Source organism: Pipistrellus hanaki (assembly GCF_964339955.1).
Source record: "Pipistrellus hanaki genome assembly, chromosome: 4".
Taxonomy (NCBI): Eukaryota; Metazoa; Chordata; class Mammalia; order Chiroptera; family Vespertilionidae; genus Pipistrellus; species Pipistrellus hanaki.
Genome location: NC_140506.1, coordinates 60,920,232 through 60,946,243, shown reverse-complemented (window position 1 = coordinate 60,946,243; position 26,012 = coordinate 60,920,232). Strand labels below are relative to the sequence as shown.

Genomic DNA, 26,012 nt, shown 5'->3' with positions numbered 1-26,012 from the left:
CTACCTATCCATATGGTCAGGAAAGCCTAACAAATTCAACTTGAGATGATATATGTTTATTTGTACATAAGAAGTCTAAAAATATATTTATCAAAATATTTATAGTAGGAAGTTCTCTCTATGGTCTGGCAGAACAGCGTATAAACAAATAAGACAGATCTATCCCACAAAATACCTATGGAGACCAATCTCATTATATTAAAAATATGTCTTCCAGATATCCTGTCAATGGAAGTTTAAGTTTAAAAACTTTTAAAATCAATCAACTATGGACAGCAACTACAACATTTATTTTCTGAAATACTGAAATAATCCAAACTGCCAATTCTTATAAGCAACAACATAAAAGCACAAATATAAATCAGGGAATAAATTATATCTATTGAATATTTATTTGGGAGACATTTAACACTTATATTACTCAGATACCTCATATAAAGAATGTAATTTAATATCAATGGCTCTTTGTTTAGGACATTTCTGAAATAAAATTCCTTCATGTGAAGAAAAGGCATTTTGAATCTCTCCCTCTTTCTTTCTCCCCATCCCTCTCTGACTTTCTGAAAACAATAAATTCAATCGATATTTTTTTACAGACAGACATGCTCATATTTATATATATTCATAGCATAAAGTATTGTGCACTTTAGTTCAACTACTTCTGAGACAAACATTTTATTGAATGAAATGAATTAACACATTTACAAAAAGAGAATGTAAAAGCTATGTTTTGAAATTTTAAGGATAATCCTACAGCACTCATTACAATTCTTTTTCTTCATGATTTATATCTGTCTCCCATATTATGAAATGAATCATTATTAATCTGTAGTAGAAAGAAAAGCATACCAAACCCTGAACTGTTATTAAATCAATAAACTCAGAAAAAAGTAAAAATGTGCAGAGAAGCTCACACTGGAATCACTGAATAGCTACTACCAGCTCTATTTTTAATTTCTTTCCTATATTATTTCCAAAGCTAAGTATACTCATTCAGGAAAATATACTGTAATGTGTTTGAATGCATGGGGCTGCTTTCTTATTTTTATCAATGTAATTGTTAAGTTCTGTATTCTACGGTACTCAGTGTACCTTATATCCATGGACTTTCCTTGATACCTGAAGGTATCATCAAGTATAATATGTAAAAAATGCATCTAGGCAATAAAGCAAAAATATGACAGTGAAAGCAATATGGTGTTCACTTTTGTTTTTTTGAAAGCAAAAGTATTCTTAACAATTGCTTGCTTGCCGTTGGCTCACGGAACTAGAGAATGTATATGAGAATCTTAGTCCTCAGAAAATATTTTCCTTAGCTATTATTTGTTTTAGAAGTGGTAAACCATATAGTTTACAAGAAGAAAACTACTGAATCCTTCAGAAAACACAACCTGGCAGTCTGTCTTCAAAGCAAAATGATGAGGTGGCAGGTGTGTGATGCAGAAAGTGGTCTTCAGGAACATCAGGTAAGAGAATCCAGCTGTGCCTGGATGGTCTCTAGCTATTTACAAAGACAAAAAGAGAGAGAGAGAGAGAGAGCTGGTAAAGAAAGAGAAATTTATATAAAGTGCTGTTTAGAAACATGCAAGTAGAAGGGAAAAGATGACACTGGAAATTATGCTTATTAAATCCATTCACAGCAATAAATACACCACTTACCCGTATTTTTCGGACCATAAGACGCACTTTTTTCCCCCCAGAAGTGGGGGGAAAAAGTCCCTGCGTCTTATGGTCCAAATATAGCCTACACATATACTGTAAAAAAAATTTTTTTTACTTGCCCGGCTCTGTGTAGTCTCTGTGTGCTTGCCCAGCTCTAAAATGGTTCTAAATGCTGCTGTTTACTTTACAGGATTGATTACATGTGTTTATGACTGTGATGTTGGGTTTTAATGCACATAAAATATTTTAGGACACTATTTGTTTCAGAATCTTTTTTTCTTCATTTCCCTTCTCTAAAAACTGGTGCGTCTTATGGTCCGGTGCGTCTTATGGTCCGAAAAATACGGTACTTTTTTTTCTTTTTTTGTGGTGATATCAGAATTAGTGCTTGCTAAATTTTCAAATTTGTAAAAGAGGATTTCTAAATACTACTGTTTTAAGTACACCCAGCTGTTTCATTTAAATGCTCATTATATATGATTTTTAAAGGTGTGTGTGTGGAGGAATTTCCTGGATTACAAAATCAGTATTTGGAAAGAATCATCAAAAATACTCAAAGATAAATCTTTAAGGCCTGGCAACTTCCTTTTCTTTTGCAAACAGAAATTAAAATATTTAACATTACTTTATATCTAATGTGCCAGTGTGGCTAGTTACCACACAAGTCATTACTTATTGTTTACAGCAATACTCCTATTGCTTTAATTAAAACCATTTCCATTTTCTTCCTGATTTAGTTTGTCAGATTCTCATCTCAGCAATGCTTCCTACTGTGAAACATAAGGTGTTTACAAGTCAAGTTAAAGAACTTAGTTCCATAATAGGGAATATAAAAATAAGAATTCATAAATAAAGGAAACATTAGGGGGGAAAAAACCCCACTTCTTAGAAATTACTTTTAAAATACTAACCTTGTTATAGAAATCAAACAACTCCTTGTGATTGAATTCCACAAGAACTTTCTCCAGACTCTATAAGAAAGAAAAAGAAAAAAGAATTTAGTTGTACACAATTTATAGTTTTTTCCTATCCAGCTAGTCCCCAAATATGCCATCTTATTCTGAGGAGGTTTAAAAGAAATACAACATAAATGTTACCTGCTCTACTTAATATCATTGTTCCTAGAACTCAAAATGCACTTAATAACACTCCACATTAGCAAGAGGTTTCAACTCTATAGAGACATCTGTTCTTTAGTTGAAACGGCAAAGTTTAATAAAATAGATGCCAGCAAGAGAACAATTTCATTATCTATCTTTTCAAGACAGAGATAATACATGAGATTATATTTCATCTTTCTCAGCAGTCCATTTGAAATCTGGTAAATGCCATTACATAAAGACACCGGGGGCGGCATATCTGATTGGATCCATCCAGCCATTAATGCCTCACATCAGCACTGCTGCTGTCTCTAAGCAGCTAACAGTTATGATCTTAACATGCTGAGATTGCTACCTTTTTCAATGTACAGACTCAGCAAAAGTTAACAATTAACACAACAGCTACAGAGCTGGGATTTAAACACGTTCCTTCCTTTTAACCCACAATGACTTAGAGAAGTCCTTAAGAATAAGGGAGGAGGCAGCCAACCAATGACTTTCTCTCACCATTGGTGTTTCTATTTGCTCTCCCTCTCCCTGAAATCAATAAAAACATGTTAAAATTCGCCGAAACCGGTTTGGCTCAGTGGTAGAGCGTCGGTCTGCGGACTGAAAGGTCCCAGGTTTGATTCCGGTCAAGGGCATGTACCTTGGTTGCGGGCACATCCCCGGTAAGGGGTGTGCAAGAGGCAGCTGGTCGATGTTTCTCTCTCACCGACGTTTCTAGCTCTCTATCTCTCTCCCTTCCACCTCTCTGTAAAAATATCAATAAAATATATATTTTTTAAAAAGTTAAAATTCTAAAAAAAGAATAAGGGAGAATATAAAAGTGGTTTTAAGTGTTTCATGTCTATATGCAAAGAGATTATCTTTAGAATATGAGAATTTATGTTTATCCTTGGAGTGGCCAAGAGCAATTGTTCTTTAGGAAGGTGGCAATGGAGCCTAAGTTAAGGCTAAAAATGAAAGGCTAAAAATGAAAGGGGAGCTGGCCTGTGTCCCACATTGCCATGTTCTGGCACAAAACTCCAAAGAGTCTAAAATTTTAAATTCAAATCTGGCCTTTTAGGACACTATTAAGGTATATTATCAAGAAAGGAGTAAGACCAATTTCATTTAACAGGTTGGTAGCTTTATTTATGATTCTAAATTTAGACATACAGTAGGTCCTCGGGTTATATCAGAGATCTGTTCCTACAGCATGATGTAACAATTTTCACCGTAAGTCGGAACCCACCTACATAAGCACCTACGTCACTCACCTGGAGCACACACACAGCAGTAATGAAGTGAAACAGTAAAAAAAAAAAAAAAAAAAAAAAAAAAAAAAAAAAAAAAAAAAAATTTAAAAGAAAGATAAATTCCTGACCTTTACTTGTGGTAAATAAATAATAAAAAACATAAAGCTCATATGTATATACGTCGAAATGATGAAACTTTTTTAAATAAATAAATGGGAGATGGTGGTGTAACCATGGAAGGATGTATGTCGTAACCCAAGGACTATCTGTATAGTCCATGGCTCCATTTTTACTTTTGCTTCAGGCCTGAAAATATTAGGAATGGTCCTGATAAAAAACTTTTCCATGACATTTTAAGGAGGAAAATACTCCTAGCATCCCTTTTATAAAATCTGTGATATTTTACCAACTTTTCAATCCTTGAGAATATAATTAGAAAGTCACAAATTTGCTTATTAGCAAACCAGAATCAAGTCTCTAATTTTATTGTTTATTCCTTCAAAAATTTTTGGAAGGGTCTGTCCATTAAGGAAGTTATGTTTTCAAACAACTTCTTTTCAGTTTACTGTCAGGACACAAAGCAATGGTAATCTAGACCCAACAAGAATGTAAGAAAAGCATTATGTTTGATGAGAGTTCAATTGTTTGTATTTAAGGAGTGCGTCTCTTTGGATTGTCTAGCTCTACATATATCTTCCAACACTTTATAATGCCCTGGACTTTAAACCAAATTCGGGTTCATTAGTATCTTTGTTAAGGGAAGAAGAGGAGTAAATATATTAGAATCCAAACCCTCCATATCTCAGCTATCAGTAACAACTCTAATAGCAGGTTTTCTGGAGGAAGATGTAGACAATCCTGGATGAAATCATTTTATAGGCTGAATTTGACAATGGATTTAATTATTCACTTGCTTCCTGTCTATCACTGTCATTAGATAATGAGACTTGACTAGTTGGTCCTACCCCATCTTCCCACCTCAAAAAAGTCAGAAAGATCATCTGGATAATAAGATGTAGCCTATCTTATATAAAAAAGGCTAATATGCAAATCAACTGAACAGCAGAACAACCGGTCACTATGATGCACACTGACCACCAGGGGGTAGACGCTCAATGCAGGAGCTACCCCCTGGTGGTTACTGTACTCCCTCAGGGGTAGTGCTGATCAGCCAGAAGCTGGGATCATGGCTGGCGAGTGCAGCAGTGGTGGCGACAGCACTAAGGATGTCCGACTGCCAGCTTCTGCGGGGAGCAGGCCTAAGCTATCAGTTGGACATCCCTCAAGGACTCGTGGACTTCGAGAGGGTGCAGGCTGGGCTAAGGAACCCCACCCCCAACCCCAAGTGCACAAATTTCGTGCACTGGGCCTGTAATTATATAATACTAAGAGAAATATCTTAGTGGCATAAAACTACATTTGAAAGTTATCAAATATATCATCAATTTGTCAACCATATAAAACCACTTTTAAACTAAACAACTCTAATCTTACTTATTTTAATATATGTACATATAACATATATATCTAGATATATGTACATACACACCTTTAGATAATATGGTTCATTTTTTTAAAAATATATTTTTATTTTTTTGTTAATATATTTTTATTGATTTCAGAGAGGAAGGGAAAGGAAGAGAGATAGAAACATCAATGATGAGAAAGAATCATTGATTGGCTGCCTCCTGCAGGTTCCACACTGAAGATTGTGCCCTGACAGGGAATCAAACCATGATCTACTACCCAGTAATCGAACCATGACACTCAACCACTGAGCTATGCCAGCTGGGCAGTACTTCACTTTTTTACATAGTCAAGTGTTTAAGAAAAAAGTTTACAAGAACATTACATCCTCATTCTTCCAGTAACCAGGTAAAAGGATATGTTCATACAAGGAAAATTGTATTTTAAGTAAAAACATGTTAGAGAAAGAACAAAGAGTTTATAATGTCTTCCAAAGGAATATAATGACTAGATAATTCATAAAAAGTATTTCTGGGAGGGCTTTTAGTTGCTTGTTTATTCAACAGAATTATCAGTGGATACTGCTATTATTTAAAAACTTACTAGATTTTTTAAAAAAAATATATTTTATTGATTTTTTTTTGCCCCCCTCCCTCCCTCCCACACATCTCCTCCCTCCCCAGAGTTTTGTGTCCATTGGTTGTACTTATATGCATGTATAAAAGTCCTTCGGTTGATCTATTATCTCCCCCACATCTTCCTCCCTGCTATAATTTGACAGTCTACTTATTGATATACTGTCTCTATATCTATCTTTTGGTTCATCAGTTTATAATGTTCTTTATCATCCACAAATGAGTGAGGTCATGTGGTGTTTCTCTTTCATTGATTGGCTTATTTCACTCAGCATGATGTTCTCCAATTCCATCCAGGTTGCTGCAAATGTTGAGAATTCCTTCTTTTTTATGGCAGCATAGTATTCCATTGTGTAGATGTACCATAGTTTTTGGATCCAATCATCTGCTGACGGGCACCTAGGCTGTTTCCAAATTCTGGCTATTGTACAATAGATTGTGCTGCTATGAACATAGGGGTGCATATATCCTTTCTGATTGGTGTTTCTAGTTTCTTGGGATATATTCCTAGAAGTGGGATTACTGGGTCAAATGGGAGTTCCATTTTCAGTTTTTTGAGGAAACTCCACACTTTTCTCCACAGTGGTTGCACCAGTCTGCATTCCCACCAGCAGTGCACGAGGGTTCCTTTTTCTCCGCAACCTCGCCAACACTTGTCGTTAAAAACTTACTAGATTTGTGGGTTATTTATTTATTTATTTGTTTTTTAAAAAATATATTTTATTTGGTTTTTTTAACAGAGAGGAAGGGAGAGGGATAGAGAATTAGAAACATTGGTGAGAGAGAAACATCAATCAGCTGCCTTCTGCACAACCCCACTGGGGATGTATCTACAACCGAGGTGCATGCCCCTCACTGGAATCGAACCTGGGACCCTTCAGTCCACATGCCGATGCTCTATCCACTGAACCAAACCAGTTAGGGCTAGATTTGTGTGTGTGTTTAAAAAAAGAAGTAATTTTATAATATCTAACTAGGCCAAGATATTGTTATACATGCCCTCCACATAAATGAATACCTTTTAAACATAAAAATAAAGTACTTAAATAAGATAGTTTTGTTTTATTTCACTTTGTTCTTGTTATTGTTTTATTGGAGCTAAAGAGGGTGGTTGATTTGTACTGTGTCATCCACACAATTGCACGGTCCCTCTTGAGACAAAAGTAAGATGGAAGCCACTGCTAATGATACCTCCAGTATAGAGCAGGGTAACATTTTTTTAGTCTCCTTTGTTCTAAGCAATCTTCCTTGATCTAACTTACTAGTTTTATTTCCCACAAGACCTTCCAAAAACCCATATTCCAACCAAACTGATGTACTCACTATCTCCCACATATCCCATACTTTCTTCCCTGTTTTTGCTCATGTGGTCTCCTACTTTCAGATGAACTGTGGTTCTAAATAGGTAAGGTAAAACAAAAAACTAAAAGAAAGTATAAGTGAATATCTCCATTACTTTGGGGTATATAAAGACTTCTTCAAAAAGACATGAAAATATACTAACTATGTAATCTTTAGTTGCATGTAAGCTGTTAGTAAATAATATACTAACTATAAAGAAAATAATTGGTAAGTTAGAATACATTAGATTTCATCAAAACACATCATCGAAAGAGTCAAAAGGTTAGCTGCCAAGACTCACATCTAAAATACATAAAAATCCCTACAAACCAATAAAAGAGACAAAACTCAGTTTAAAAATGGACAAAAATATATGTAAAATCATTATATTATACATCAAAAACTAACACAATGTTATGTCAATTATATCCCAAATTTTTAAAAAGCCACCTGGGTGGTAGTGTTTGACTTGGGAGAAGGAAGAAACTATCAGAAAATTCTTGTGATGCCAAATGGATTGTCCAAAGAGACTACACTCTAGCTAATATGAATGATTTGGAGGCCTGGCTAGTGGTGTAATGCAAGAGGTGGAGGAATTAATAATTAGGAACACAGGCTTTCTCCTGGTAGACTTCCAGGCAGTTTCCCCGGGTGAGAAAGGTATCCAAGAATGCCTTGGATTGACAGGTATTCTCTGGTTAAAGGAAAAAAAGAAAAAAGACAAGAGACTTGAACAGACACTTCACAGAGGAGGATGCCCAAATAGCAAAAACATACGAAAATATATTAGAAACCATACTGCTGGGAGGGATGGAAATTTGTATAACCATTCTGGAAACTTGTTTGGCAATATTTACTAAATATATAAATATATGCACAACCTACACCCAGAAATTCATTCCTAAGTATAATACTGTACTCAACAGAATTGTACCCATTTGGGCACCATGAGATCGGTAAAAGAAAATTGATAGTACCATTATTCAAAAGAACCAAAAAACGGAAGTAACAAAACTTTCTTTTAACAGAAGACTATATAAACAAATTGTAGTACAGTAATACAATGAAATATTATAGACATTAAAATAAACTATAGCTAAATACTAGTTCTTGTATGACTCTCGCAAACATAGTGTTAGAGACAGGAACTGAAGAACGCATACCAATTGATTTTGTTTATATAAAGTTTAAAAACAACAACAAAAACTTTTAGAGAAAAATACTTAGGTGTTAAAACTATAGAGTAAAGCAACTACGATACTATTAGAACAATGACTTTCCCTGCCAATGTAATGCCAGTAGTGATAGAGAAGTGTGGAAACTTCAGATTTGATTTAGAGGTAGAAGAGATAGCACTTAGTAACAGACTTGAGGTGGGGTGGAGGGGTAGAAGGAATATAAAAAGTCAAGAATGACTCTCAGGTTTCTGGCAAGAGAAATTAGATAGATGTAACTAAGACAGGAAACTCTAGAAGAGAAGATTGGAAGGGGGAATCAAAAGTGCAGTTTCAGACCGCATAATTAGCTTGGTGTCTATGAGATTTCTCTGAAAACGTTAAATAATTCTGAAAAGCCAGGAAAGAGACTTAGGTAGGAGATAAACATTTGAGGGTTAATGACAAATTGATATTTAAAATTGTAATCGTGGATGAAATTGCCTTAGAAAAGAATGCAGTATGAGAAGAGAGTGTAACCTGGAGCTGAACCCTCTTTAGGAACGCCAATATTTAGGGTAGGTATATGTTCCATAAATGACGAGTATCACTAGATTATCATGTGTTTTCTATCTGATATGTGGTAATATATGGTGGGCATTTATTACATGGATCAAAGTAGTTTAGTATGTTAGTATACAGGCAACAAAACTGGTGGCTTATTTTTAAATATGCCTTCAGTCTTCCATATTCCAGTAAAACCCATTATAATCACTAACACTGTTAACTAAACATACACAGACTAGAAGACTTACTCTCTTTCTTCTGCCTTATACATATAAGATTACAACTCAGAAGCCATTTAGGAAATTAATTACTTAAATTGTCTAAGCTGGTCTCATGCATTAATAATAATAATACCAAACTTAAACTTCTGCACCCTATCTGAAAACACTGCGAAGTAAAAATGAAAATGCAAAGATTAACATCCTGCCAATTTCTTAAAAGAGAAGATGTATTGTTCACCCATTCCTTTTCATCTTTAATTTGTAATCCTGTCTACAAGTACCTGGATAATGTTGCACATAGCCATTAGCAAAATTTCCATGGAAACAATCTAGTGAGGTCTTCAGAGAGGTCTAACTTGATGAAAGCTGACAGTAAAAATGTCCTTTGCTTTCCCATTAGTTAGGAATTAAGAACACATACACATTTTCCAAGAGAGAAATGTATTAGTCTCTCCATAAATTATCTAAGCCGAAATAGCCTCTAAATAATACAGATATAAACCAGATAAGAATTAAAGCAAATTTACACTGCTTAGCTTTTAAACTTAAATTGGATATCAGGATTAGAAATGAAACAATTATCTTTTCACCTAGAAAATCATGAGCGGAGGATACTAGTAAAAGAAAAAACACTACTACCTTACAAGTAGGAAGTGAATGAAATAAAGAATCTCCCTGAGGATTTTCTACTGTGAAAAAAAAATTATGTAAAACTTTGCATGAAATACACTCACTAAGTGTGTAATCAGAGTATCTATTTCAGCTGTTAAAACATTTAACCCATTATCAGTATATGCCCTTTTCATTCTTGCTAAAATATTACTTTGTTTTTGTATAGACAATACAATGTGTTTGGCAGTCATATCATCACCATTTTCTGTCCTCTTAAAAATTACAATGCCCTATGCATGAGTAGATCGCAAACTTGGAGCCAATAAAAATGCACCTCATATAGTACTCATTAATTGTAATTTATTCTGTGTATGCTGATATGTCATTATGATTTTCAGCTTTGGCACTGAAATATTTAGCTATGGTTGCTGAATATAATCAGCAAGATAAGAGGTTTTGAATATGATTACATGAAGCTCTTTATATATAGTGAGAAATTATATTAAGATTAGCACTGAGAACTATGAAATGGAGCTTTTTCCTATAATAAATATTATAGGTGATGCTATCTTTTTTTGGGAAATTATACTTTATTCTAATTATAAGTACTTATCTGATTACTGAAGTATTGTCATTACAGATTTAGAAGAGCTGCATTACTTAACTTTTCAAAATGTGTATTAGTATCCTAGCTGAGGAATTCCAGATACAAAACAGAAACCATATTATGTTGCCAGTATATAGTTTTAAAGACTATGAGTTCAATGCCATTTGTTCATCAAATCACTTTATTGTCTTCATACACATAAATTTAGATGAGGTGTGTGTACTTTCAAGAGCTACAGTGTGTATTTTGCATCCTAAATTAAATAACCTAATATAATTTGCAGTGTTAATAAAAGGTAATTAAAAACATATGTTGGTTTAATTTTTTTCTATTTTGTGCTTTCATGGTCAGTGTTCAAGGAAAAGAGAACCAATATGTGCACCTAAATGAGTATTAATTTCATTTTAGTTATAATTTACGTCTCTTCTAAGCTAACTGAAAGCTCTATTTCTGCAAAATCAAAAGGATAATTTCAGCATTTGCTTCCTGTTATGAAAGGTACTGAATTTATCATATAGGAGGACACCTGAAAATCCACTGTTAACCTTAACATAATAATGAGACACCCCCTATCTTACCCTCAACACACAGGGCCCAAAGTCTGAAAAACAGGCACACACAGTAACTCATTCAATTATGGGATCAATAAAGGCAGTAACTGTTTAGAAGAAATTGTTAACTTATAATCATGTTGTTCCATTACAGATGTTTAACTGGTAATGGTGACAGATGAAGACTAAGCTCATTTTTTCATCCAAATTAATTTCCTGCTAACCTAATTAACACATTACAATTTGCAAAACTCTCCTGGAATCATCAAATGAACTAACAATGCATTTTCTAAAAACCGAAATGGTTCTAAATACATTGATATTTTTTATAATACTGAGTGTATCAGGCGCTCATAAATTAAGTTTCTATTTTACATTTGATATATAGTGTTTGGAGAATATTACTATGAATTCAACACAAATAGAATTATTGGCAGATAGTTCAGTCTGTACTTGAGTAAATGGTGGAGCATGGGTTTCATTTTTAATTTTTGGAAAATAATAAGATTGGAGAGAGAATTTAACTTATAATTTTTAAAACATATTTATGGAAATACTGATTCATCATACAGTTTACCCATTTTAAGTAAATAATTCAGCAGTTTTTAGTATATTTATAGAATTATACAACTATCACTACAATTAATTTTAGAGCATTTTTATCGGCCCAAAAAGAAACCCCATACCCTTTAGCTATCACCTACCAACACTCCTAACTATCCTTGCCTCCCCCCTCCACTCCCTGCTGTTCTAGGCAACCAGCAATATACTTTTTGTGCCTATAAATTTGTCTCTTCTAGAAACAATATAAATTTTAAACAGATCCCTGAAGTACCCCATTATTTAAGGAAGGAGCTATAAAAAAGTGGAGCTCTGAAAACACAAAAATTGAGGAATGCCTTGAGAGGTAGGATAAAAACTAGAAACATGCTATTATGGACCCTAAGGAAAGACAGGGTTTTAAATAGGAAAGCGTTATTTAAGTATGAAAGGCTCCCAAGAATCAACAGAGAAAAGAACTAATACATTTTAGATTCAATGACAAGGAGAATGTTACTGACACTGGCAGAAGAATTTTTGGTGGATTGGTGAGGAGAAGCTAACCCCAGTTGACTAGAGGTTAGTGAGGAAGTCAATTAAATGTAGACCGGGAGTTGGTCAACTCTAGTCCACAGGCAAATTCTGGCTAGCTGTCAGCTTTTGTAAATAAAGGTTCATTGGAACACAGACATACTCATTGGTTTGTATATTTGTTGTCTACTAGAGGACCAGTGCACAAAATTTGTGCACAAGTAGGGTCCCTAGGCCTTGCCGGTGATCAGGGCCTATCGAGGCCTTCCAACTTCCAGCTGGGGCCTTCCTTCCCCGGCTGCCAGCCAGAGCTTTCCTTTGTTCCACACCGCCTCCTGTACATCATAGTGAGCAACAGAACTCCTGGTCTCCCAGTCGAACTCCTGTGGAGACACTCTGCATACTAACCTCATATATATATATATATATATATATATATATATATATATATATATATAGACTAGAGGCCCAGAGCACAAAATTCGTGCATGGGGAGGGCTGTCCCTCAGCTCAGCCTGCACCCTCTCCAATCTGGGACCCCTTGAGGGATGTCTGGACATCCCTCTCACAATCCAGGACTGTTGGCTCCCAACCACTTGCCTACCTGATTGCCCATAATTGCTTCTCCCTGCCAGCCTGATCATCCCCTAACGACTTCCCTGCCAGCCTGATTGATGCCTAACTGCTCCCCTGCTGGCCCAATTGCCCCTAAATGCCCTCCCCTGCAGGCCTGGTCAACCCTTACTGCCCTCCCCTGCAGGCCTGGTCATCTCCAACTGTCCTCCCCTGCTGGCCCAGTCACCCCTAACTGCCCTACCTTGCTGGCTTGCTTGCCCCTAAGTGCCCTCCCCTGCTGGCCTAGTCGCCCCTAACTGCTCTCCCTTGCTGGCTTGCTTGTCCCTAACTGCCCTCCCCTGCCAGCCTGGTTGCCCCCAACTGCCCTCCTCTGCAGGCCTGATCACCCACAACTGTCCTCCCCTGCAGGCCTGGTCACCCCAAACTTCCCTCCCCTGCTGGCCATCTTGTGGCAGCCAATGTTGTGTCCACATAAGGGCAGCCATCTTGTGTGTTGGAGTGATAGTCAATTTGCATTTTACCTCTTTATTATATGGGATGGCTGCTTTCCTGTTACCATAGCAGTGTTGTATTGCGTGCAAGCTTAAAATAGTTACTATTTGCCCCTTTGTAGAAAAATGTTTGCCAGCCCCTACTGTAGACAAATGTCTTAAATTATTAGTTCTATTTACCAAAAGTGACCTAATAAACGACCATATTCCACATTATGTTCACTACTGCCAATTAAAAAAGACCTGTCTATATGTAAGTGGAAGTAAGTAAAATAGGCTGTGTTGAATACAGCATAATTACTCATCTCAAGACTGAAATTTCAGGCCCTCTTCACCACCATGTGATGCACTCTTATTTTATAGGAAAGGCTGGTGACAGCTACAGAGGCTGTTAGACCATATTTTTACAATAAACAGGAAGCATAACTTAGCAGCTCTTATTTTTATAAATTTTCAAACATTAGTGAAGTCTTACATCATGCAAATCTCCTTAAGAGAACACAAATGTGATTTAAAAATTGATATTAAAACATAAATTTTGTCTCAAGCTTTATCTCTTTCTAACGTTCATTAATAAGTGCTTTCAAAAGGATTGGTCCCAATTATTTTATTTTAATCAGTCATGTATTCATATAAAATTCATAAAAATTTTGTTGGTCAGTTTTAAAACTACATTTTATTAACGTTAAGAAGAAGCCAAAGGTTTGAGTCAGAAACATTAAAACTGGACTGTTCAGCTTTTGCAGTCGGACATCCCCCAAGGGGTCACAGACTGAGAGAAGGTGCAGGCCGGGCTGAGAGACCCCCTGTTCCCATGCACGAATTTCATGAACCTAGCCTCTAATATATAGCCTCAGCGACCAAATGACAGGTTGACCGGTCGCTATGATGCATACTGACCACCAGAGGGCAGATGCTCAACGCAGGAAATCAGAGACAATGAACAAAAGACTTAAAAATGTAAAAATATAGCCGAAACCGGTTTGGCTCAATGGTAGAGCGTCGGTCTGCGGACTGAAAGGACCCAGGTTCAATTCTGGTCAGGGGCATGTACATTGGTTGCGGGCACATCCCCGGTGGGGGGTGTGCAGGAGGCAGCTGGTCGATGTTTCTCTCTCATCGACGTTTCTAGCTCTCTGTCTCTCTCCCTTCCTCTCTGTAAAAAAACAGTATAGTACTTAAATGGTATTTTTAGAAAAAGATATGAAATAACCCTAAAAACTGAAAATATATACCGTAATTTAGTATATAAAACCATGAAAATACCTGAAAAAAGGTATGAGGCAAAAATATGGCTTAGACTAATCCAAATTTTTCTAACTTAAACTGAGTAAGATTCTAAAAATTTTATTTACTGCCTGAAATCCAAAGGTTAACATAGTCTATGAATTAAATGTGAAAGTTAGAAGGAGAAATCATAGTCTGCATAATGACTTCAGTATAATTTGGTTCACAAATTGGGTCAGCGAATCACAGGTTTGGTGCATGGCCCAAGGTTTCTCCAAGTGCATTAGCTTTCCTCCAACAGACTTGGTAAGAAATCTTTCCTCTAGCAATACTATGTTCAGAGAAGACTATTTCAGTGCTTCAAGATATTCATATGTAACCATTTACATCACAGTAAAAATAAACTTTTGTTGTCAGTACACTCTCTTTAACGTTCTACTTTAAATATTGACAGGTTATATACATCAAGAAATTTAAATTAAAGATTGTAATAGAGGTAGTTCTTTAGAAGGTAGGTTTATTTTGTTGTATGAACTAAGACCTATTTATAGATAATGTCTTCTAAGATTAGATATAAAACAACATCAAAATCTGTAAAATATTTTATATCTTTATAAGAAAGCAATATTAATTCTTAGGACCTTGACCAAATTCCAGTAATTGCTTTCCATTGAATTTTTCTCCTACAGTAAAAAAAGAAAGAAAAATGTAACAACTCAATTTTAAAATAATATATGATTTGGATATATAATTTACTAATACCACAAAAATGATGGAAAGTTTCCAATTTTAAATGAAAACATATGCATTACATTGAAGGATCTGTGTAAGCACAAAAAAAATTTTTTTTTGAGAGAGGGACGAGGAGAGAGAGAAACATTGATCAGCTGCTCCCTGTATGTGACCCGGCCAGGGATCGAATTGCAACCTTTCAATGAATAGGATGATACTCCAACTAACTGAACCACCTGGCACAAAGATTTTTCTTTTCCATGTATTCAAATTAACTTTGGCCATCCTAGTTTCATTTAGAGTAAAATATATTTTAAATATTTGATGCAATTCCTAAATATGTTCTGCCCAAAGCTTTTCAAAGTCTTAGGGTCACTCTTCTCTTCCCTCTTTAATCCATCCAACTCTTATGGATGTTTAGAATTTAGGCCTTTCAAGGGTTCTTCATGTCTGGCAGAAATTCACATACCCTAGGTTGCCACTTCAATCCTTCTACAATTCAAGTTGAATTCTCTTCTCCCTACTACTTCTCCAAGGATGCTATGCTATACAAATTTCTAATTTTGCCAATTTCTACTCTTGAGCACTTACTAGTATGTATTCTCTCAAAACAGTGCCTTTGTTCCCACGGCCTCCTTCAATGAGAATATACTCCTCTAACTTCCACATGGCAAAATTCTGCCATTCTTCAAGGGCTCAGCTAAAACCTTCTTCCGTGAGGCCTTCCCCCATCTCCCAGCAGGAATGCATCTCTCCTGAGCCAGTAGTGCAACATCTAACACAACCTACCTTGTGTTGTATTTTCCCCCTGAATATATCATCACTTTTTTAGAACAGCAATTTTCAACCTTTTCATCTCATGGTACTAATTAGTTACTAAACTAATTACTAAAATTCTGTGGCGCGCGTACACACACACACACACACACACACACACACACACACACAGGACTTGCTAATCTGACAAAAAAATAGATATAATTTTAATTCATTCACAAGAGATGGCTATTGTTGTGTTGGCTGTTGTCATTTTTTAATTTGAAAATCTAAGGAAAAGAGGTCATTGCCCCTGAATACATAATCAAGTATTGCATGTTTTAAAAATTCTTGTTAAAAATAGCTATCCAGTAGGATGAAATTTTCTATAGGGTAAAATCTTGTCTTCATTTTAGTTTAGCACAGTGTTATTAAGACTGTGAACTCTGGTGTCAAACTGCTTGTGTTTTAAACTTTTCACAAGTCACTGTCTTGAGTAAATTGAAATGTGCCAGCCTCAGTTTCCTCATTTGTATCGTAGGGATAATAACAGCACCTACTTGACAGGAACATGAGGATTAAATAAATGTTGCATGTAGAAACACTTAGACTAGTGGCCTGGTCTAGTATTCAGTAAGTAACCAATGACTGCAAGCATTTGCAATCATTATCATCATCATTTTAATGCTCCACATGTATGTAGCCTAGATATCCGACTATAATAAATGTTTAATAAATGCTTGCTAAGTAGAATAGATGTTTTTTGGCTTTTCAAATTGAATGGAAAATAAAGCCACATATATAATGCTGAGAGTGAAAATAAAAACGCTCTCCAATGTAATGTTTTAAATAAACAATCTTACCTAATAATATACAAACTGTAAATTGACCATACCTCCACTACACACACAGCCAATCATAGAAAGTATGCAAATCAACCCAACAAAGATGGCGGTTAATTTGCATATGTAGGCACCCAGCGGCCTCCATCTGGGAATGTCCTCATACCCAGGTCACTCCAAGGTAGGCCCCGCGTGGCCCCTGAGCAGCCAGGGAAGGGCCTGAGCCAGGGGGTTCCTGGGCAGAGCCGAGCCTGCTATTGGAGCTGAGGGGGCCCCTGCCCAGACCTAAAGCCTTGGTTAGAGGCTTTAGGTCTGGGCAGGAGCAGAGCTGGCCATTGGAGGGAGCTGGGGGGCCAGCGATCAGAGGGAGACAGAGATCAGAGGGAGCCAGCGATCGGAGGGAGCAGGAGCCAGCAATTAGAGGGAGAGGGAGCCAGTGATGGGGGGAAGAGGGAGCAAACCATTGGAGGGAGAGGGAGCCAGCAATAGGAGGGAGCTGGGGCGCCCCTGACCAGGCCTAAAGCCCAGGCTTTGGGCCTGGGCAGGGGCAGAGTCCGAGATAGGTGTGAAAGAGAGGAAATACCTTTTCTAACCACTCATTGGCTAAACTCCCTGTATGCCACTGGTAATATTCTTAGTAACTTGGGTAACAAGAATCCAAAAAGGTGATCTAGGGTTTTTCCACCACACTCCTGGAGAAAAAAACTAAGGTCTGCTGCTGGAGGGCTAAGAAATGTCATATCCTGCCCTGGCCGGTTTGGCTCAGTGGATAATGCCTCGGCCTGCCGACAGCAGGGTTTGGGTTCAATTCTGATCAAGGGCATGAACTTAGGTTGCAGGCTCCTCCCTGGCCAGGGTCCAGCTCAGGGCTCATGCAAAAGACAACCAATCAAAGTGTTCCTCTCACTCTGATATTTCTCTCTGTCTCTCCCTTTTTCTTCTTCCACATTCTCTAAAAGTCAATGGAAACATATCCTCAGGTGAGGATAAAAAAAAAAAAATGTCATATCCTATGAAAGACACATCTTGAAAATGCCTAAAGAAAGTTGTCATTTATTCATGGTGAAGGAACTGGAGTCCGTGTTGATGGAAACACCTTGGTGGTTGCGGTGCCTGGCAGTGGCTGCAGCAGCAGGGTGATGGGGCTGGTGCCTTCCCCTAATCAGCCCGGTCACCGCCCACAAAGGGAGCAGGCCTAAGCCATCAGTAGGACATGCCCTGAGAGCTCCCAGTATGTGAGAGGGGGCAGGTGAATTTCATGCACCAGGCACCTAGTAAGTAGATAAACAATTATATCCATGGAATTATGTAAATGTTGTCTAAATAAATTGCTTTCTGGAAAGGATATAACATTATTGTTTGGATATAGCTTAAATATGACTACAATTCTGAAAGCTATTTTCATACTGATATAGATAGTATGAGAGGCCCTTTATATGTATAATGAAGGTGGATTTCAATTGTATCAGAACAGCCTGAAAAACCCTGACTTTCAGGAAGAGTAAAATAAAAAAACCAGTATGCAGAATATTATGTTCTAGGCCAGTGGTCAGCAAACATTAGTCAACAGAGCCAAATATCAATAGTACAATGATTGAAATTTCTTTTGAGAGCTAAATTTTTTAAACTTAAACTTCTTCTAATGCCATAGACTCTCCCAGACCGTGGTATTTTGTGGAAGAGCCACACTCAAGGGGCCAAAGAGCTGCATGTGGCTCGCAAGCTGCAGTTTGCTGACCATGGTTCTAGGCAGAGAGCATGCAGAGGGCTGGATTCCTTTCTCACATGACATTGCTTTTTATTAAAACAGCAACTCCCAGATATTTTTAGATGTACTGACTTTTGAAGACAGACCACCAAATAATGCAACTGTTTTGTGAAGCAGATAAAATGTCTTTAATAGAATAAGTCTTTGAAGTTTATTTTCAATTGTGACTTAATCTAGAGATTAAGCCTTAATATTTTTATCAGAAATATTTTCACTACTCTTTTGCATGAACATGTGAAAACAAAATGAAATGCCAACTACTCTGAATATAGTCAGTATCAGATTTTCAGGACATGAACTTATTCATGGTAAGCATTACATTTCATTTACATAATATAGATTTCCTTTAAAGAAGTACATATTATCAAGGCAAAAACTAAAAGAACTGACCAAACATTGCATTTAAATGACACCTAATATTAAAAGGGGCTCAAGACATTTTGCAAAACCTGACAGAAATGGTATCTTCTTCCACCAAGCTCCAAACTAGGAAAAATCCATGCTAAGAAGAGCAATTGAGAAATTAGCAATATGATGCAGAAGTCATGCCCAACAATCATAAAGGGAGTTATAATGTGTATCTGTTATGTCAACAGTTGGGCCTCAAAACTATAGGCTTCTATTTTCAAATTAAGCTTTGATTTGTCTGTGACACTGCACTGTAGTTAATGCCCCCATCTTCTGATAAGAGAGGGGACTGAGAATGCGAAGGTAGAGGTAACAGTGATATTAAATGCTGTGAAATGAATTGTAAAATGACAGAGCTAGATTTTAGTGGAAGGATATCCTGAATAGCTGAACTTTCACTAAGCAGTAATTTTTGTACCTATTGAAGGGAATGAACTAGAATATTAAACAGAACTGTGGCTGCATACATACATTCAAAATTAGACATGAATTATAGTTGAACAAACCTGTCAAATAAAATCTTTTTCTTCTCCCAACACTATGTTCTGCACTTTAGGATTCATTGAAAGAAAATGTATACCTCTCTGAGAAAGCAGAGCTAGATGGATCCTATATGGCAAAATGTAGTTGAAACCTGGAACAGACTTGATTTAGGGGCCACACTATTAGGTAGTTCTGAAGCTCTGGCATTTTTAAATGCCAGCTTTCTCTAACTCTTACCTTCCTAGGAAGTATGGTTTGCTGCAATTTAAATACATCTTAATGTTTAACATGTTTAAGAAACAAGTTCTTGAAGAGCAAAATAAAAACCATTTATTGAAAAAAAAAATGTGTGTGAGTGTATAAATAAAACTGCTATAAAACCATAGAATTTTTAGTCATGACAACTAATTATCTTACCTCATTTGAAGTTTTTTCATTACTAGATTAACTGTTCTATTGCAAAGACTAAAGAGACCATTTCCAAAGGACTGTTTTCAAATTTTATACTCATTTTTAAAAAGGAAACAATGGTGCCTGATAATACAATGTCCATTTTAAAATGCAGGATTTAAAAATATTTAATGTAGAAATGTGGTCAAATATTGTAAAAATGAGCCAAACTATATTAAATTATTTTGAAAATGAATAACAATGTTAATAATAAAATTTTCGTTTTGCTAGTACAAAATATAAAAAACAAATACATAGGCATTTATTCCTTAGTTCACTTCAGAGTAAAAGACTTGAAAATGCAGGAGAACAAAGCTGAAGGAATCCGCTACCTGATATCAAACTATTCTACAAGGCCATAGAAATCAAAACAGTATGGTGCTGGCATAAAAACAGATACATAGGTCAATGGGACAGAATAGAGAGCCCAGAAATAAACCCATATCTTTATGGTCAATTAATATTTGACAAAGGAGGCAAGAACATACAATGGGTAAAAACAGTCTATATTAATAAATGGTGTTGAGAAAATTGGACAGCTACTTGGAAAAAAATGAAACTAGAGCACCTTCTTACAGTATACAAACAATAAACTTAAAATGGATTAAAGACTTAAGTGTTAAGACTCCAAACTATAAAAATCCTAGAAAAAAAAAAACACACATAGGCAGTAAAATCTCAGACATTTCTCATAGCAATATTTTTTCTGTTGTATTTCTCCAGCAAGGGAAATAAAATAAAAACAAGCAAATAGGACTATATCAAACTTAAAAATATTTGCACAGCAAAGAAAACCATCAAAAATATGAAAAGAAAACTCACTGAATGAGAAAACATATTTGCCAATGACACATCCAATAAGGGGTATATATCCAAAATTTATAAAGAACTTACACCCTCAAAAACAAACAATCCCATTAAAAATGGGCAAAGGACATGAATAGACACTTTTCCAGAGAGGACATACAGATAGCCAACAGACATGAAAAGATAAATCCACAATGATCTATTAGCTCACATATGTCAGAATGGCCATCATTAGTAAATCAACAAACAACAAATGTTGGTGAGGAAGTGAAGAAAAAGGGAACCCTTGTGCACTGTTGGTGCAAATGCAGATTGGTGCAGCCATTGTAGCATGAATGGACCTGGAGAGTATTGTGCTAAGTGAAACAAGCCAGCCAGAGAAAGACAAATAATATTTGATTTTACTTACATGTGGAAGCTAATGAATAAAGTAAACTAATAAACAAAATGCGAACAGACTCATAGATACAGAAAACAGGCTGACAGCTATCAGAGGAGAGGAGGCTTGGAAAACTGGGTGAGAAAGGCAAAGGAAATTAAACAAGATAAAAACAACAACAAAAAAAAAAAAACAACTTATAGACACAGATAACCAGTATGGTGATCATCAGAGAGTAAAGGGGAAATAAGTGGTGATGAAAGGAGACTTGACTTTGGAATGGTCAATACACACAATAGAATATACAAATAATGTGTTATAAAACACAGAATTGTACACTTGAAATCATAATAATTTTGGTAACCAATGTTACCTCAGTAAATCCAATAAATTTTTTTAAATAAAATGCAGAGACTAGAACTTGGCACTAATACTTATATAATAATCCATTTTATAATATGTAAAGTTATACATTTTCAAATAATTAACATTTGAAAACACTGGCCCTGAGTTCAGTCTTCAACTCTAAGAAAATCAAATCTCTGATCATGATGAAATCCAGGCACTGTATCTTACTAGAGGCCAGAGGGGTGGCCTGTGGAGATCAGCCCACTGTGGGAGCACCACTCATCCCAGTCAGCCAAGCGGCTGTGGACCCGCCCTCTGAGTGGTTGCTCCTGCTGTGAGCTGATCTGTGGGAGCGCACTGACCACCAGGGGGCAGCTCTTGGATTTAGCGTCTGCCCCCTGGTGGTCAGTGAGCATCATAGCGAGTGGTCGACGGGTCGTTCTGGTCATTCTGCCATTTGGTCACTGGGCTTTTATTATATAGGATTTCATTATTAGTGATTAAAAAATTGAGAATTACGGATAAAATAAAAAATATATGGGTATGTATGTCACCTCTAAATTCTCTTAGGTCTAAATTTGAACCTGGTAATGATTGCTCTACTTAAATGTAATTTTAAAGGGCAACAAGAATAAATTTGTTCATAACATTTATTAAACTCCCACTCTGTTGAGAATTACATTAACTGACACCTGGACAGGTTTTAGGAATGTAAAAATTTTAATGTAATAGGAAAATGTGGGCCAAGTCCTAATATATAAAAACCCAGGGTCCATAACATCCAAAACTACCGAAGGCCGAAACCGGTTTGGCTCAGTGGATAGAGCGTCGGCCTGCGGACTGAAAGGTCCCAGGATCGATTCTGGTCAAGGGCATGTACCTTGGTTGCGGGCACATCCCCAGTAGGGGGTGTGCAAGAGGCAGCTGGTCGATGTCTCTCTCTCTCTCCTCTCCCTTCCTCTCTGTAAAAAATCAATAAAATAAAAAAATTAAAAAAATAAAAAACTACCGAAGGCTTAACTGTATGCCAGGCTCGGGAGCTGAGGGAGCAGCAGGTGAACAATCAGTGGCAGCGGTGACTGGTGAGCGGCCGGAAGACACATCTCTTGATCCCCCATCCTGGCCCTCAGACTCTAATCAATTGGTGGCAGAGGTGGGGCGGAACTGAGGACTGGCTCCCTTAGTAGTCCTGCAGGGACAATCTCAAGAGGACAGGCCAGGCACCAACAGACCAGGGCTGCCAGCCGGCATGATCCCAACAGTGCTGCCGGCCTCCTGGACCTCGGCCTCAGGCCCTGTGGCCGCTTCCCCTCCCTAGATGCTCCACAAGGAAGAAAAGATGATTAATTGCCAGCAGCGCCAGGGGTGACCAGCGGTGACTAGTCTTCTCCATGCTTCCTCCAGGTCACTCGAGCCCACCCCGCTCCAGATGAAGTGTGATCACTGCACACAAAAGGAATGTAGTAAAAAAATAAAAACCGATGACCAAGCGACCAGAGGGACAACCAAACGCCAGGCGCACCACGTCCACTTACATAGCGTTAGGCACTTGAATGTGAGCCGACAGAAGGAAAAAAGACCAAGCAAGGCCTGTCAGCGCCCCACGGAGGGTTTGCACTTAAAACCAAGTGGGTGACATCAGAATTACCCGAGCGCGCCCCCACCCCCTTCACCTGCCCAGACGCCCAATGCGCGGTGACAACACACAACTCCGCGCCACGCCCGAGCAGGACCCACGGCCGGGCTCCTGCAAACCGCCCTCTGCTCCCATCTCAGCATCCAGCCCCAGGCTCTGGGCAAATGGACCCACCTCTCGGCCAACCAGCCAGGGATCCTGGTGGTGCTGGCTCTGGGCGGAGACACCCCAAGGTGCCTCCCTCCCGTCCCTCCTCCACGACAGCGCAGCATCGGCTCCCAGAGTGTGGGGATACGATAGGGTGCACATTTGATGGGGGAAGGTGTTAAGGGTTTGTAGGGGTGCGGTGGTCGGCCGGGGTAGGTTTGGAGTGTGCTGGGGAAGGAAGAATAAGGTCTAGTTGGAAAACAGCTCAGCACAGTACCTTTCTTATTGCGAACCAATAAGATGGCCCCTCCCAGGGGCCATCGCATCCCCCCTGGCAAATAAATCTCTGCTCAGTGGCGCCTCTCTCACATGCCGGGCTCTCCTGAGGGCGCCCATGCGGCATTGCCCTCAGTCCCCGTTGACCAGTTGCTGAGACATGCACTTACCACCAGGGGGCAGACAACAAGTAGGTTAGCTTGCTGTTGGGCTGCTGGGGACTGCCATCAGAACCAGAGCGGCCATACATGCCCTGGAGCCCTCCTGAGGTCCCTCCCCGGCTGGCCTCCTGCATCCCGTCCCTCCCGTCCCCAATAGTGCACCGTGGGATTCTTCGGCCTGGCCTATGCCCTCTCCCAATCTGGGCTGAGTGACCCTCCCAACACCCTTACTTAAAAGAAAAAGAAAAGGAAAAGGAAAATCGCCCCACTCCCACCCTCCCCAGTGCAAATCAAGGAAATCCTCCAAATACTTGTAGAAGAACTACTTACTATTATCCTGCCAAAATTAGTGAAACCTTAAAAGGAAAAAGCAATTGTCACATCAAGATTTTTCATATTCACTATCTCCATGGGTACACCTTTGATTTCTGATTGCACCCAACTTTTCTGTTCAATAAACAGTTTTGAACATTATAATCAACTTCTTTTTAATCAAAACTAGTCATACTGGAAAATTAGGTAGTACTGAGAAATGTATTTCATTATGGTAGTTTTCTTCTTAAGTATGTTTTTAATCAGTTTTGGATGCAGGTGCATCTGAAAAGAAAAGCAACAAATTTCCATGGGATACTAATGTCTCTAAAGTAGGAACTGGTTTTGCCAGAAGAAAGTAAAAAACAAAAATGAAATCAAATTTTGTAAGTCTCGCCTGGCCTGTGTGGCTCAATGTTGAACATCAACCTATGAACCTGGAGGTCATGATTTATTCCCAATCAGGACACATGCTCAAGTTGCAGGCTCAATCCCTGGGGGGATGAGAGGGCAGGGGAGTACAGGAGGCAGACCATCTATGATTCTCTCTCACTATTGATATTTCTATCTCTCCCTTTCCCTTCCTCTCTGAAATCAATATATATATTTATATATTTTTAATATATTTTATTGATTTGTACAGAGAGGAAGGGAAAGAGATAGAAACATCGATGAGAGAGAGAGAGTCATCGATCAACTGCCTCCTGCACAGCCCCACTGGGGATGTGCCCGCAACCAAGGTACATGCCCTTGACCGGAATCGAACCCGGGACCCTTCAGTCCCCAAGCCGACGCTCTATCCTAGGGGTGTTGAACTCAATCAGAGAAGGGGCGAAAATCTGAAATCCAGCCTAAATCGCGGGCCGAATGGTTTACTGAACAGTCATAAACTGACAATGTCATAAACTGACAGCGGAGTGCAGTGATGACAGCGCGGTGCGGGCCACATTGCAAGGCCTGGCAGGCTGGATTTGGCCCGCGGGTCTTGTGTTTGACACATGTGCTCTATCCATTGAGCCAAACCGGTTTCAGCAATAAAAATATATTTTTAAAAGTTTTTGTAAGTCTCCATGAGGCAGTTCATGTGCAAAACAATTATACTGATTTGTTAATAATTTCTAACTTTTATAAAGAGAATACGTTGTTTCACATCTTCCTATTTTTTAATAATTTAATGAGTAATCCATAATACTTACATAATAAATAAACCAGAACTATGTATACTATTTCCTTATTCTCTTCTAAATATTTATTAGTAAGCTTTGTTGAAAAAAAATTATGAAAAATAAAATAAATAAAATTATGAAAAATATGACAAATTCAAGCCTGAGGTCAATTTTAAATTAATTCATTTCCCAAAAATGTAATTAATTAAAATGAGATTATAAGCAAATCAATCTGTCCACTTTAGCAGATACTAATTTACTTGTACAAATGTCTATTGCTTTGCATGACTATTAATATGATACCTGATTTTCTCTTCTTATTGAATCTTGTCTATAATAAGACAGTGAAGTTCTTATAATCCTTGTTTACTTCTTTTAATATTGATGATAAAACTGAACAATCAAAATGTTGACATGTCATGTTACTTTTTGAAAGAAAAAAAAAATACCGTAGGTCAATGCTGTCTGGCCAGCCTACCTGAGTGGTTGAGCGCTAACTTATGAACCAGGAGCTCATGGTTCTATTCCCAGTCAGGGCACATGCCTGGATTGTGGGTTCAATCCCTTTTAAATAAATTTGTTTTTCTCTATATGTACCCATATTTGTATACCAATAACTCCTTACTGGTGTGTAAACATCACCATTATACTGTTCCTGGAGCTGCTCAACACTTTTTAAAACGAATTGGACAAAAATTATTATACATCGCCTTGAATGTCCTATATGGCAGAGAACCAAATAATGACATCAGGTATACAAAACTGTGCCTCAAAAGCTTCAGTGTTAATTCTTAGAGAACTTTATATTGAATTTAAAT

At 37.6% G+C, this 26,012-nt stretch overlaps 1 protein-coding gene across 2 annotated transcripts in view; it reads right to left on the bottom strand.

The window, feature by feature from the left end:
* Window positions 1-271: 271 nt before the first annotated feature.
* Window positions 272-26,012, bottom strand: part of COMMD10 (COMM domain containing 10) — a 104,317-nt gene continuing 78,576 nt past the window's right edge. For both annotated transcript variants that reach the window (XM_084882853.1, XM_084882856.1), the window contains 2 exons: window positions 2,574-2,633; window positions 272-1,501 (listed from right to left, as the gene is read on the bottom strand). In XM_084882853.1, the coding sequence (XP_084738979.1) occupies window positions 1,463-1,501; window positions 2,574-2,633 (99 nt within the window). In that variant the 3' untranslated portion in view covers window positions 272-1,462. The remainder of the gene's footprint in view (window positions 1,502-2,573; window positions 2,634-26,012) is intronic.